Here is a 15,372-nt window from a genome sequence, read left to right on the forward strand (position 1 = left end):
TACCAGCTGCTGACCATATTTCCCCTCTCTATGACCCCATTTACTTGCTGCTGATCCTCTTCCCCTCTCTGACCCCATTTACCTGCCGCTGACCCTCTTCCCCCTCTCTCTGACGCCATTTTCCTGCTGCTGACCCTCTTCCCCACTCTCTGACGCCATTTACCTGCTGCTGACCCTCTTCCCCCACTCTCTGACCCCATTTACCTGCTGCTGATCCTCTTCCCGCTCTCTTTGTCCCCATTTACCTGCTGCTGACCCTCTTCCCCATCTCTCTGACCAATTTACTTGCTGCTAACCCTCTACCCGCTCTCTCTGGACCCATTTACCTGCTGCTGACCCTCTTCCCCCTCACTCTGACCCCATTTACCTGCTGCTGACCCTCTTGCCCCTCTCTCTGGCCACATTTACCTGCTGCTGACCCTCTTCGCACTCACACTGACCCCATTTACCTGCTGGTGACCCTCTTCCCCCTCTCTCTGGCCCCATTTCCCTGCTGCTGACCCTCTTTCCCCTCTATCCAACATCACTTTACTGCTGCTGACCATCTTCGCACTCACACTGACCCCATTTACACGCTGCTGACCCTCTTCCCCCTTTCTCTGGCCCCATTTACCTGCTGCTGACCCTCTTTCCCCTCTCTCTGACCCCATTTACCTGCTGCTGACCCTCTTCCCCCTCTCTCTGACACAATTTACCTGCTGCTGACCCTCTTCCCCCTCTCTCTGACCCCATTTACCTGCTGCTGACCCTCTTCCCCCTCTCTCTCTGACCCCATTTACCTGCTGCTGACCATCTTCCCCCTCTCTCTGACCCCATTTACCTGCTGCTGACCATCTTCCCCCTCTCTCTGGCCCCATTTACCTGCTGCTGACCCTCTTTCCCCTCTATCCAACATCACTTAACTGCTGCTGACCATTTTCGCACTCACACTAACCCCATTTACCTGCTGCTGACCCTCTTTCCCCTCTCTCTGACCACATTTACCTGCTGCTGACCCTCTTCCCCCTCTCTCTGACACCATTTACTTGCTGCTGACCCTCCTCCCACTCTCTCTGACCCCATTTACCTGCTGCTGACCCTCTTCCCCCTCTCTCTGACACCATTTACCTGCTGCTGACCCTCTTCCCCATCTCTCTGACCCCATTTACCTGCTGCTGACCCTCTTCCCCCTCTCTCTCTGACCCCATTTACCTGCTGCTGACCCTCTTCCTCCTCTCTGACCCCATTTAACTGCTGCTGACCATATTTCCCCTCTCTCTGACCCCATTTACCTGCTGCTGACCCTCTTCCCCCTCCCTGACCCCAATTACCTGCTGCTGACCCTCTTTCCCCCTCTCTCTGACCCCATTTACCTGATGCTGACCCTCTTCCCCCTCTCTCTGACCCCAGTTACCTGCTGCTGACCTTCTTCCCCCTTTCTCTCTGACCCCATTTACCTGCTGCTGATCCTCTTCCCCCTCTCTGGCCCCATTTACCTGCTGCTCATCCTCTTCCCCCTTTCTCTGTCCCCATTTACCTGCTGCTGACCCTCTTCCCCATCTCTCTGACCCATTTACTTGCTGCTAACTCTCTACCCACTCTCTCTGGACCCATTTACCTGCTGCTCACCCTCTTGCCCCTCTCTCTGACCCCATTTACCTCCTGCTGAACCTCTTCCTGCACTCTCTGGCCCCATTTACCTGCTGCTGACCCTCTTCACACTCACAGTGACCCCATTTACCTGCTGCTGACCACCTTCCCCCTCTCTCTGGCCCCATTTACCTGCTGCTGACCATCTTTCACCACTCTCCGACATCACTTAACTGCTGCTGACCCTCTTCGCACTCACACTGACCCCATTTAGCTGCTGCTGACCCTCTTCCCCCTCTCTCTGACCCCACTTACCTACTACTGACCCTCTTCCCCCTATCGCTGACCACATTTCCCTGCTGCTGACCCTCTTTGCACTCTCTCTGACACCATTTACCTGCTGCTGACCCTCTTCCCCCTCTCTCTGCCCCCATTTACCTGCTGCTGACACTCTTCCCCCTCTCTCTGATCCCATTTACATGCTGCTGACCCTCTTCCCCCTCTCTATGACACAATTTAGCTGCTGCTGACCCTCTTCCCCCTCCCGCTGACCCCATTTACCTGCTGCTGACCCTCTTCCCACTCCCTGGCCCCATTTATCTGCTGCTGACCCTCTTACCCCCTCTCCTTGACCCGATTTACCTGCTGCTGACTCTCTTCCCCCCTCTCCTTGACACCATTTACCTGCTGCTGACCCTCTTCCCTCCTCTCTGACCCCATTTATCTGCTGCTGACCCTCTTCCCCCCTCTCTCTGACCCCATTTACCTGCTGCTGACCCTCTTCCCCCCTCTCTGACCCCATTTATCTGCTGCTGACCCTCTTCCCCCCTCTCTCTGACCCAATTTACCTGCTGCTGACCCTCTTCACTCCTCTCTCTGGCCCCAGCTATCTGCTGCTAACCCTCTTCACCCTCTCTCTGACCCCATTTACCTGCTGCTGAGCCTCTTCCCCCTTTCTCTGACACCATTTACCTGCTGCTGAGCCTCTTCCCCCTCTCTCTGAACCCATTTACCTGCTGCTGACCCTCTTCCCCCTCTCTCTGACCCCATTTACCTGCTGCTGACCCCCTTCCCCCTCTCTGACCCCATTTACCTGCTGCTGACCCTCTTCCCCCTCTCTTTTACCCCATTTACCTGCTGCTGAACCTCTTCCCCCCTCTCTCTGACCCCATTTACCTGCTGCTGAGCCTCTTCCCCCTCTCTCTGACCCCATTTACCTGCTGCTGACCCTCTTCCTCCTCTCTCTGACACCAGTTACCTGCTGCTGACCCTCTTCCTCCTCTCTCTGACCCCATTTACCTGCTGCTGACCCTCTTCCCCCTCTCTCTGACACCATTTACCTGCTGCTGACCCTCTTCCTCCTCTCTCTGACACCAGTTACCTGCTGCTGACCCACTTCCCCCTCTCTCTGATCCCATTTACCTGCTGCTGAGCCTCTTCCCCCTCTCTCTGACCCCACTTACCTGCTGCTGACCCTCTTCCCCCTCTCTCTGACCCCATTTACCTGCTGCTGACCCTCTTCCCCCTCTCTGACCCTAATTAACTGCTGTTGACACTCTTCCCCCACTCCCTGTCCCCATTTATCGATTGCTGACCCTCTTCCCCCTCTCTCTGCCCCCATTTATCTGCTGCTGACCCTCTTCCCCACACTCTGATCCCATTTACCAGCTGCTGACCATATTTCCCCTCTCTCTGACCCCATTTACCTGCTGCTGAACCTCTTCCCCCTCCCTGACCCCAATTACCTGCTGCTGACCCTCTTCCCCCTCTCTCTGGCCCCATTTAGCTGCTGCTGACCCTCTTCCCCCACTCTTTGTCCCCATTTACCTGCTGCTGGCCCTCTTCCCCTTCTCTCTCTGACCCCATTTACCTACTGCTGATCCTCTTCCCCCTCTCTCTGTCCCTATTTACCTGCTGCTGACCCTCTTCCCCCTCTCTCTGGCCCATTTACTTGCTGCTAACCCTCTTCCCCCTCTCTCTGGACCCATTTACCTGCTGCTGACTTTCTTCCCGCACTCTCTGGCCCCATTTACCTGCTGCTGATCCTCTTCCCCCTCTCTCTGGCCCCATTTACCTGCTGCTGACCCTTTTTCCCTTCTCTCCGACTTCACTTAACTGCGGCTGACCCTCTTCGCACTCACACTGACCCCATTTACCTGCTGCTGACCCTCTTCCCCCTCTCTCTGGCCCCATTTACCTGCTGCTGACCCTTTTTCCCCTCTCTCCGACTTCACTTAACTGCGGCTGACCCTCTTCGCACTCACACTGACCCCATTTACCCGCTGCTGACCCTCTTCACCCCTCTCTCTGGCCCCATTTACCTGCTGCTGACCCTCTATCCCCCGTCACTCTGACCACAAATACCTGCTGCTGACCCTCTTCCCGCTCTTTCTGTCCCCATTCCTCTGCTGCTGACCCTCTTTCCCCGTCACTCTGACCACATTTACCAACTGCTGACCCTCTTCGCACTCTCTTTGACACCATTTACCTGCTGCTGACCCTGTTCCCCCTCTCTCTGACCCCATTTACATGCTGCTGACACTCTTCCCCCTTTCTCTCTGACCCCATTTCCATGCTGCTGACCCTCTTACCCCCCTCTCTGACACAATTTACCTGCTGCTGACCCTCTTCTCCCTCTCTCTGACACAATTTACCTGCTGCTGACCCTCTTCCCCCTCTCTCCGACCCCATTTACCTGCTGCTGACCCTCTTCCCCCCTCTCCTTGACCACATTTACCTGCTGCTGACTCTCTTCCCCCCTCTCCTTGACCCCATTTATCTGCTGCTGACCCTCTTCCCCCCTCTCTGACCCCATTTACCTGCTGCTGAGCCTCTTCCCCCCTCTCTCTGACCCCCATTTAACTGCTGCTGACCCTCTTCCCCCTCTCTCTGGCCCCAGTTATCTGCTGCTGACCCTCGTCCCCCTCTCTTTTACCCCATTTACCTGCTGCTGACCCTCTTCTCCCCTCTCCTTGACCCCATTTACCTGCTGCTGACCCTCTTCCCTCTCTCCTTGACCCCATTTACCTGCTGCTGACCGTCTTCCCCCTCTCTGACGCCATTTATCTGGTGCTCACCCTCTTCCCCCTCTCTCTGATCCCATTTACCTGCTGCTGACCCTCTTCCCCCTCTCTCTGACCCCATTTACCTGCTGCTGACACTCTTCCCCTCTCTGACCCTATTTACCTGCTGTTGACTCTCTTTCCCCCTCTCTTCTACCCAATTTACCTGCTGCTGACCCTCTTTCCCCCTCTATTTCACCCCATTTACCTGCTGCTGACCCTCTTTCCACCTCTCTTTTACCCAATTTACCTGCTGCTGACCCTCTTTCCCCCTCTCTTTTACCCCATTTACCTGCTACTGACCCTCTTTCCCCCTCTTTTACCCCATTTACCTGCTGCTGACCCTCTTCCCCCTCGCTTTTACCCCATTTACCTGCTGCTGACCCTCTTCCCGCTCTCTCTGTCCCCAGTTATCTGCTGCTGACCCTCTTCCCCCCTCTCCTTGACCCCATTTACCTGCTGCTGACCCTCTTCCCCCTCTCTTTTACCCCATTTACCTGCTGCTGACCCTCTTCCCGCTCTCTCTGGCCCCAGTTATCTGCTGCTGACCCTCTTCCCCCTCTCCTTGACCCCATTTACCTGCTGCTGACCCTCTTCCCCCTCACTCTGACCCCAGTTATCTGCTGCTGACCCTCTTCTCCCTCTCTCTGGCCCCATTTACCAGCTGCTGACATTCTTCCCCCCTCTCTGACCCCATTTACCTGTTGCTGACCCTCTTCCCCCCTCTCCTTGACCCCATTTACCTGCTGCTGACCCTCTTCCCCCTCTCTCTGGCCCCATTTACCTGCTGCTGACATTCTACCCCCTCTCTGACCCCATTTACCTGCTGCTGACCCTCTTCCCCCCTCTCCTTGACCCCATTTACCTGCTGCTGACCCTCTCCCCCCTCACTCTGACCCCAGTTATCTGCTGCTGACCCTCTTCTCCCTCTCCCTGGCCCCATTTACCTGCTGCTGACATTCTTCCCCCCTCTCTGGCCCCATTTACCTGCTGCTGACCCTCTTTCCCCCTCTCTTTTACCCTATTTACCTGCTGCTGCCCCTCTTTCCCCCTCTCTTTTACACCATTATCCTGCTGCTGACACTCTTCCCCCCTCTCTGACCCCATTTATCCGCTGTTGACCCTCTTCCCCCTCTCTCTGACCCCATTTACCTGCTGCTGACACTCTTCCCCCTTCGCTGACCCCATTTACCTGCTGCTGGCCCTCTTTCCCCCTCTCTTTTTCCCCATTTACCTGCTGCTGACCCTCTTTCCCCCTCTCTTTTACCCCATTTACCTGCTGCTGACCCTCTTTCCCCCTCTCTTTGACCCCATTTACCAGCTGTTGACCCTCTTTCCCACTCTCCCTAATCCCATTTCCCTGTCATGACCCTCAGTCCCCCTCTGGCTGACCCCATTATCCTCTCTCTGACCTCCCATTCTCTAGTCTCCCCATTCTCCGACTGCCATTGCCGCTCACTTTACACGAGGCCTCAATCTCCCCCGCCAACCACATTCTCCAATCTTCCTTTCTTCCCCTGACTCCCGAGGCCCTCACTGATTATATATCGGCCTTGGAGTGGATGGAATGCAGAATCACCTGAAATTTACATGAGCTAAAAGGGTTAAATTACGAGGACGTGTTGCAAAATATTGCTTCCATTCCCTTGAGTAAAGGAGATTGAGTGCTGACCTGTAAGTGGTGCTTAAAATGTCTAACGATTCAGTAAGTAGATGCCGGGAAACAATTCCGTCTGGTGCAGGAATCATGGACAAGGGGACATATTGTCGAACTCGCTACCACAATCATTATTTGAGTCGAGTTGCACAGATGTATTTAAGGGGAAGCTAGATAAACACAGGAGGGTGAAATGACTAGAAGGCCATGGTGATGGGGTGAGAGGAGACTGGTAGAGCAGAATCACCAGCATAGACCAGTTGGGCCGAATGTCCTGTTTCTCTGCTGTTTATTTTATGTAATTCTGTGCAATAAGCTTAACATTAGATTTATGTCATTCAGGAGCGAAATCAAGATGGACCGTGTCACATGATGGCTGGTGGGAATTTGAAACTCTAACCCACAAAAAGCTGCGAATGCTCGGGATTATTTGTAGCTTTCATGCTGTGATCGATACATTGTTGTAAGGTGAGGATAAGAAGCAATAAGTAGCAAAGCCGGGGAAACGGAGCTGAGCTGCAGATCAGCCATGATCAAATTGAATGGCGGAGCAGGCCCGAGACGCTGAATGACCGACTCCTGGTCTGAATGCACCTGTGTTCCACGGCCTGACCTTCGATAATATCACTGGAAAGATCAAAGTGGAACTACTGGGAATGGGATAATAATAGAAAATAATGAACTGAGCAGAAACTCGAAACCCCACCGCAGCCCACAGAATCCTGGGGGATGGAGATTTCCACAGAGATCCTGCTCCAAATGTGGCCCAACCTATTGCAATATTGTACAGTACCCTATAACTGGGTTAGCCCTCTTAAAACTGAAAGGGTTCTGCTTTCACATCACCTGTAACCTTTATAGAATGTGGATTTCAGTGAAACCGAGGATTTTTTGAGCCCCTGTCCATGGTTACATTTTCTACCTGAGATTTTACATTTAATTTATTCCAGGTGTTGGTGCAAAGCCCAACCTCTTCCCGTCCTAAAGACATAAATTCCTCACTCAATTGCCAGCCTAAACTCCCACATTGATAGGGCTGAGTTTGGAGGGCCGGGGGCGGTGTAAACACTGAAAGATGTTTGAGAATTGGGGGAATTCAGTTGGTGCATCGACAGGACTGAGCCGTGTGACGTCACAGAGGGGAGCCTGAAGCTGCTTCTGTTGAAGGTGTTGCAGCGATGCGGTCAGAGCCCGGCTTTCAGTACATTGACAGAGAGAAATGTGAGCAAAATATCATTCCAATCTTTGGGCGGTTTCATTTCAAAACACTTGTAATATCAATTTGTATCTAATTAGTGCAACACAAACATGACAGTGTAAGGAGTTGACGCACTGCCCAAATGACTGGAAGTAATGTCAATACTCCTGATGCTTCCTGATCCCACGGGAATTGTCCCTCAATTATAAATGGTTTTATCTTAATCTCTCATCGCACAGATTCATTTGAGCCCTGTGTCCAGTGCCAAGAGTCACCATCACTTCTCAGACAGAATGAGAGTTCCGTTCACCACGTTTCCATTTACCATCTTACCGCCAATTTTACAGGCAGTAATGATTTACTATCCGATTATAGCAGCCATTGGAATCCCCGGTAAGTGATTATCTTCCATTACTAAAGTTGTGAATCAGGGTTAACTCTGTTTCTGCTCCTATCTCGGTAAGTGTCCTTTTCTCACTGTTTTTCACAAGTCAATTGAAAGGCAGAAATTCAGTGACTGTATTTCCCGCTGTATCTCGTTCATTGACTGATAATTTTTTGCAATTTTAAGTTTCTTTAAACCCCATAAAAACTGCAGATTATTTTCTGCATTTAATGTCTTTCCAATGATTCCATTTAACTGAGACCTCGTGCAATGTGTGATTCCATGGAATATTTTAATTCCATTGATTCCATGCCCGGCCAGATTTTCTCTCCTCCACTTTTTCCGGCTACATTCGTTAATATCTGACAAGGACAATATCTGACTGAACATTCACTGTGTTGTAAAATGCTGCAGTTTCTCCCCCTCTGACTCCCACTGGGGATCGATCGACTGTTGGCCGCTCCTGGATATATACCTGGGAATCCTGACAGTCAGGACTGGGATTTGTTCAGTCTCATTAATCAGAATCTTCCCGCTCTTCTCGGTCTGTTTCCAGCAAAGTGCTGGATATTGTTCCTGCTGATCACAATCCATGCCGAGGCTGGGTTTGTGCTCCATGCAGAGACACAGACTCTCCCCCTGATCTTCTCCCCTGACCGGTCACCAGCCTGTTCTCAGACTCCTCTTCACCCACCGGGCGGGCACTGTGCTGCCTTCAGCCGGTGGGGAGCAGCTCATTCCTGTCACATCCCTTCCAGAAGCTCAGACCGGGAATCCAATGCACTGAGAGTGCGTTTGAAACAAAGCAGCGGCGCTCTGTGAAACTCTCCTGGGTTTGTCCCCATTTGAAAAATCCGTTTCAGCTTCCATCACCCGCATTTTACCCAGAGCGCCGATCAGAATCCGGGTTCTGGTCCCTTTATACAAACCGGACACTTTTATTGTTCAGATCATACACTTGCATGTTGATATAACACCAGCTGAACTCTCAGCCAGCCTGTCCGCCCGGTCAAACCGCTGCTCGCTACCAAGTTATATTTAGTTCCCTTCTGATCCTTAAAGTTAGAAGATATTTGTAAAGACAGTTAACCAGCCTGTCCCGATATCCCTTCATCACCTCTTCCTCCATCCACCTATCCACTCTACTCTGAAAATGAGCATAGCTTCTGCCTCAACCACTAACCCTGGAACTGAACTCCACCGCCTCCCAACTCTCTTTGTAAAGAAGTTTCTCCCACTCCCTTTTCCAATGTTACGAATGTCTTCTGTTCAATCTTGTATCTATGACGCCTCGTTCTCGACCCCATCATTTGCTGGAATCAGTCTGCTTCTATCTACCTTCTCCCATCCTTGCAACATTTTAAACACTTTGATCATATCGCCCTGTAATCTGTGTCTGTGTTACATTCCTCTAGCTCAGATTCATAGTTTAGTGTGACTGAGCCCTGGGTATGAAACCGGTGTATTTTAACTCCTACATTACAAGGAATCAAATTCTCCCCTTCAGCTGGGAAACTGAAATCTCACATTCAGTGGAATGAGTTCCCAATACCCGCTGCTACTAAAAGTTCCAGGTTACTTTTTGAACAAATGTGATCGGCATCAAACTCTAATATTTCTACTATTGGTTTTAAAACTCTGCCAGGTCTGTTTAAAGATGTTACTCAGTAAGGACATAGTGAAGTGAGTTGTCTCACTGTCCCACTGACTCGCACAAATCTCAGGAACAATGCAGCCTAATGCTCCCATTGGAAGCTTCGCTCCTGTATTAATAAGTCTTTCTCTGACTATTACAGCTCACAGGGTCCATTGCGGCTCGGTGTCCTGCACCAAGAGTCCCCATCATTTCTCAGAGATAAATAAAGTGGAATGTATTGTATATCTGTTTGCCATGTTCCCGTTCTACAAGCGGTATTTGGTGTTCCCGCTAACTGATTCTGAACTTACTGACTTTGTGAATCAGGGTTTATGTGTGTCACTGGTCTTTGTACATGTCCGATATCTTTTCTATTCCTTCTGAAGAATTTGGTTTGCTTTTTCCAAATCAATGTCAGAATTTAATTGAATATGACATCCTCCCTGTCCGCCATCTTCCTTGAGTGATATGTTCATTGAGATCATAATGCACTTATGTCCAACAAAAGCTCCTATTGTTATCTTCATTCAATGTCCTGTCAGCGGGTGTAATTTTTACTGTAAATATCGTCAGCACACGATGCAATAGAATGTTGATCCCCATATTCTCAAGTTGTAATACAGTGTCAGTTATTTCCCTGCTTCAGAAAAGGTTTCACACAGAAATTATTAACAAAAGTGAGATTGCACAGTATTGGAGGTAACCTTGTGAGACGGGTCAGTAGTTGCTTGCGAGGAAGGAGACAAAAAGTAGGGATAAATGTTGATGGGATTTTGGGTTTTTTCACAAGGGTGTTTAAATTCGAAAGTGAGCAAGTGATGCTTCAGTTATATCGAACCTTGGTCAGACCCCATCTGGAGCACGAGGTTCAGTTTTGGGCACCGCATCGCAGGAAACATGTATTCGTCTTGGAGGGAGTTCAGCGCAGGTTCACCTGAATTACACCGGGGCTTAAAGGGTTAAATTGTGAGGACAGATTGCATAAACTTAGTTTGTATTCCTTGTGTTTAGAATGTTGAGGGGTGTTATATTCGAGTTATTTAAAATGATAAAGAGATTCGATAATGTAGATGCAGAGAAACTGTTTCCTTGGTGGAGATTGGAGAATGAGGGGACATGGTCTTAAAATGAGAGTTATGCCATTTAGGAGGGAAATCAGGAAACACTTTGTTACACAAAGGGCAGTGGAGATCTGGAGCTCGTTTTCCCAAAAGCCTGTCAATGCTCGGTCAATTGAAATTTTAAGGCTGTGATGGATATAACTTTTTATGGTATGAGTATCAAGGGATATGGAACCAAGACAGGTAAATGGAGTTAAGGTGCAGATCAGCCAGGATCTAATGTGATGTCGGAAAAGGCTTGTGGGGCTGAATAACCTCCTCCTGTGTCCCTGTGTAACTGTGCATCAAGCTCCCAAGTCATCAGCATTTCTGCAATGGGAGTTCCATTAATCGCGTGTCCATTTTCAGTGTAACTGGGATAAGTGATTTCTGAAGCTATCCTTGCCGCCCGTGGAGTTCCCGGGGAGCCATTGTAACCGGTTATTGATTGTATAAGTCCGTGTCTCTTTGTATTACTGCTCTCCTTGCGGGTCTGCTCAGTTGCTGTGTTTGTCCGGAGGTGATTATTCTACAGATTACGGGTCAGTTTCAGAAATTCTGGGAATATCACGCCCTAACTGTCCTCCCTCTTCCTTTTGCGATATGCTTATTGATATGATAATGTTCCGTGCTTTAATGGTTATATTCGGGACATTGCACAGAGAGTGAGCCCGGAGACTGAAGGAACGGAGAGCTGGGGAAATAGAAACATTACAGCACAGCAGTAAAGATATTTTTATTTTTAACTGACGACATTGGTGGTTGGATTCTCAGAGTGGTGGATATTCTTTTCTTCATATTCCGTCATTGCACTTGGAAATAGAAACAAGTGTAATTGACGGCAATCGTTGTGTAACCAAATCATTTGTTATTTAAGTGTCACCACTGTTTAAATTGTGACTCTAAGTAAGGCGGGACTATAATTAATAAACCATTGAAACACTGATCCAATTGTTGAATCAATTAATGGTTTAGTGCATGATAAATGTGGCGAATAATTTTAGCAATTTTGTATAATGCTGCATGTTTTAGATAAATAAATTACTGAAATGGTTTGACTCATTACAAAATATTGGTAACATTGGGAAAAAATTATCCCATCACATTTGGTGCATAGTAACTGTGTCCAAACCTTAGAAGTGCCGCCCGAACAGCCCTGTGGGAGCAACTTCACCACATGGACTGCAGCAGTTCAAGCAGAAGGTCCACCTCAACCTGCTCAGGGTCACTGGACAACACCTCATATCTCTTATCTCTGATTCGGGGGCAGTACCTTTACAATATATTTCTGTATCCATGGAGATCCCCCCAGCTGCTTAGCTATTTAAAAATTATACACTCCTAAAATCATGTCATATCATTTCCACCTAAGTGTCTCTTGGCTAAAGTCGGTTCTGCAGGAAGACAGTGAATTATTTCTACTTCACCTACCTTATCTTGCAAAGGCTGTTCCTTCTGCACAGAGTTGTCTCTGATATATATAGTTCTCGTTTTTCTCTCTCTCTGTCTCTGTCTCTCAATCTCAATTTTTATTTTTCCCTCTCTCTCCCCTCTCCCTTTCACTGACTCTCTCTTTTAGTCTCTCCCTATCTCGTTCTATCCGTCTCTCATTCTCTCTCTCTCCCACACACACTTTCTCTCTCTTATTCTGTACCAATTAACCCATGACGCTTCTTTCCATGTCAAGCTGACAACCTGCCATACGACACATTATCCTGAGTGAAACTCTGATATTGTTGATTGTTTATTCCGGATGCTCAGTTGTATATATTTCCCATATCTGCTAGGATGTAATTTTGGAAAATCTTACAGACCAGGGTGACAGGTTCTCAATATTTCTCATGTGTCAGATTAATTTTACAGATGGATTCGTCCAATTCAGAGGTACAACCTTCCCACTAAAACTTTCTGAAGCTGAATCTCGGCAGGTACTTTGTTGTCATGGGTTGGACAGCAGCCGCTATTGTCACTTGCACTGGTCTTTGCTGTAAGCCTCGGATCGCCGCCATCACCTCCCTCTGAAGTTTCATCCATTATCAGAGGTGACAAAAGCGAGGTCGGGAGTGTGCTCCGTCTTACATCATGTGCTTTGGAAGGTTCAATTATTCCTGGGATCACAGAACAAGGTCATCTTCTTTGTTGCTGCTCACACCTGACCTACTCCCCCTTGCGGTGATTGTTGGAGTTTGCCCACATGATGTTGAACTGTTCAAGGCGCCGATGTCAGGACCTGGGGTTTCCAGCGAGGGGGAGTCGGTTGATCAGGTGAACTGTCCATCTGACTTTTTCCTGTTCTAACGAAGGGTCATCGACCTGAGATGTTAACTGTGTTTCTCCCTCTACAGATGCTGCCTGACCTGCTGAGTATTTCCAGCATTTTCTGTTTTAATTTCAGATTTCCAGCATCCGCAGTATTTTGCTTTTGTTGAAATGTCCATCTGGTGGTTTGTAAACAGAAACTGGTCGAGTTGACCCACAACAAGTCGCTTTGTAACATGGTGTTTGACATTTGTCTTTTCAACAGTTTTTAGTCATGCCCCCCAGTCTGAGAATCCAACCTGACAAATACGAGCCTGTTCTGACCCCCGCCTGGTATCTGCGCCCCTCTCCTGGCCACGGATCCAAACCCGGCGATGATCTCACCATCGGTGCTCCCCGTTTAGCATTTACCGCATTTCGGGCCGGCTTCATTCTCACTGCTCCTCACCCATCATTTATCTCCCAATTTATAACTGACCATTCAGTACTTATTTTCAATCACTTTTCTTTCGTTTTGTTTTCATTTGTTCTTCCGTCACTGAACTGCTACTTGTTGCTATTAATTATAACTCATTATCTGGCTGTCCATTTGCTCGTACAATTAAAGGGCCGGTAATTTACTCGGAACTCGTCAGGATTCCTTGCACTTCTGATGAAGCTGCGATGGTGGAAGAGGAGCAACTCTGAGGAAATTCCCAGAGAATCCATGTTGTTCATGTTTTAATCTTTGCTGGAGGCGTTTATTTTCACTTATTTACTCCAGACTCTCTTATACTGAACATTGCAATTTTATGTTAAAATTGTTTTCAACTGCCCAATCCTGGCAGCGGTAACGAGTTCAGTTCCCACCCCCAGATCCTGCAGTAAAGTACATTTCACATCAAATACTGTGAAACTGGCTCCCTTGCTGTAATCTGAAGGCTGATTCCCTGCTTCTGTCTGTTTCCCATTTACAGCGAACGTGATGACGATTGTGATCCTGTCCCGGGGAAAGTGCGGTCTCTCCAGGTGTATCACCCGCTACCTGGTGGCCATGGCGGCGGCGGATCTACTGGTCATTATTACTGATGTGATACTGGTTCGGATTAATGATTATTATTTCCCAACTAACTTCCTGTTCCTCACACCTGTGTGTTCTTTCCACACTGTCCTGGTCCGTGCAGTCACAGATATTTCTGTCTGGTTAACAGTCGCTTTTACTTTTGATCGTTTTGTTACCATTTGTTGCCAGAAGCTGAGGACTAAATATTGCACCGAGAAAACTGCAGCCGTGGTTATAGCAACCGTGTGTCTGCTGTTCTGTTTGAAAAACATTCCCTGGTACTTTATATTTGAACACTACTTTACAATCGACAACGTGCCCTGGGGCTGTAGGTCAAAACTAGAGTATTACACTGTAACTGCGTGGGTAGCATTTAGCTGGATCCACCGCTGTTTCACCCCACTGCTCCCAATATTCCTGATGCTGCTGCTCAATGCTCTGACCGTAGGACACATTTTGGCGGCCAGTAGAGTCCGCAGGAGGCTGAGGAGCAGCAAGAATGATGCGAATCACAATGATCCGGAGATGGAGAACCGAAGGAAATCCATTATTCTACTCTTCGCTATATCCGGAAACTTCATACTGCTCTGGATGACATACGTGATATTTTTCTTATTAATGCGAATTACAAACCATTATTATCATATAGGTTTCAATGACCCAATGATTATCGCAGATTGGACCAGCTATATGCTCCTGCTATTGAGCTGCTGCACAAACACGTGTATTTATGCAGTAACACAGACTAAATTCAGAGAGGAGCTGAAGATTGGGATGAAATATCCACTGAGAATAATATTTAAATTAGTTAAGCAACGAAAAGATCGGAGGAATTCCCAGCATTAGACCTGCATTGCATCTCATATCCCATCCTGTGTTCTTGCATCTTTTACCGGAACCCCAACAGGCTCCATCTCTGCCCCAGGCTTCTCCAGATATAACGCTGGCCTCTATCTGACAAGGCCCGCGTGTTTCCATGTAAGAGTCAGTGAGCAAGGTAGAAGAGGTGGATGGTAAGGTTATAAAAGCGGTAGGGGTTTAATTGGATTAAATCAAACTCTGGACACAAAGAAATACAAGACCCAGCATTGAGGTTTAGGCTGATGTGAGAATGGGATGTTGATTGCTGGATGAGCGTCAGAACACGTGGGTTACACCAGTTGAGTGTGAAAGGAGAATAAGCCCGTCTGTAATTAATATCTAAATAATATAAGGACATGAACAATAACTGTGGTGGCTTATGTGTGTGGATTACCTGGAGAACAATAAACAGATCATTAAAACAATCAGCCTGTGCTGTCTTTGGACTTTTACTTTCTCCAGCTCATGCACAGCTCCTCCATCACCGGCGGGACTGTGGGATTTATTGGAACTAAAGCGATGTTGTTTCCTATAGTGAGACTCCTGGACTTGTGCCGATGAACAGTGGTGAACTCCGTTCCCAGCCACTGACTCCATCCCTCT

The 15,372-nt window shown here is 48.6% G+C and overlaps 1 protein-coding gene across 1 annotated transcript; it reads left to right on the forward strand.

The window, feature by feature from the left end:
* The first annotated feature begins 7,656 nt into the window (after nucleotides 1-7,656).
* LOC147093102 (putative G protein-coupled receptor 139) lies at nucleotides 7,657-14,754 on the forward strand. The gene is made up of 2 exons (XM_085973889.1): nucleotides 7,657-7,879; nucleotides 13,823-14,754. Exons 1-2 carry the CDS (start codon nucleotides 7,780-7,782, stop codon nucleotides 14,752-14,754), a joined length of 1,032 nt encoding a protein of 343 aa, XP_085830015.1. The 5' UTR covers nucleotides 7,657-7,779.
* The last annotated feature ends 618 nt before the right edge of the window (nucleotides 14,755-15,372 follow it).

The sequence above is a fragment of the Somniosus microcephalus genome, unplaced genomic scaffold, assembly GCF_052327205.1.
Source record: "Somniosus microcephalus isolate GS21.2 unplaced genomic scaffold, FLI_Smic_1.0 unresolved_chr1, whole genome shotgun sequence".
NCBI classification, from domain to species: Eukaryota; Metazoa; Chordata; class Chondrichthyes; order Squaliformes; family Somniosidae; genus Somniosus; species Somniosus microcephalus.

Coding starts and splice junctions, on each gene's coding strand:
- LOC147093102 (XM_085973889.1), top strand. CDS start 7,780: ATGAGAGTTCCGTTCACCACGTTTCCATTTACCATCTTACCGCCAATT. Junction 7,880..13,822: donor AGCAGCCATTGGAATCCCCG/GTAAGTGATTAT, acceptor TCCCATTTACAG/CGAACGTGATGACGATTGTG.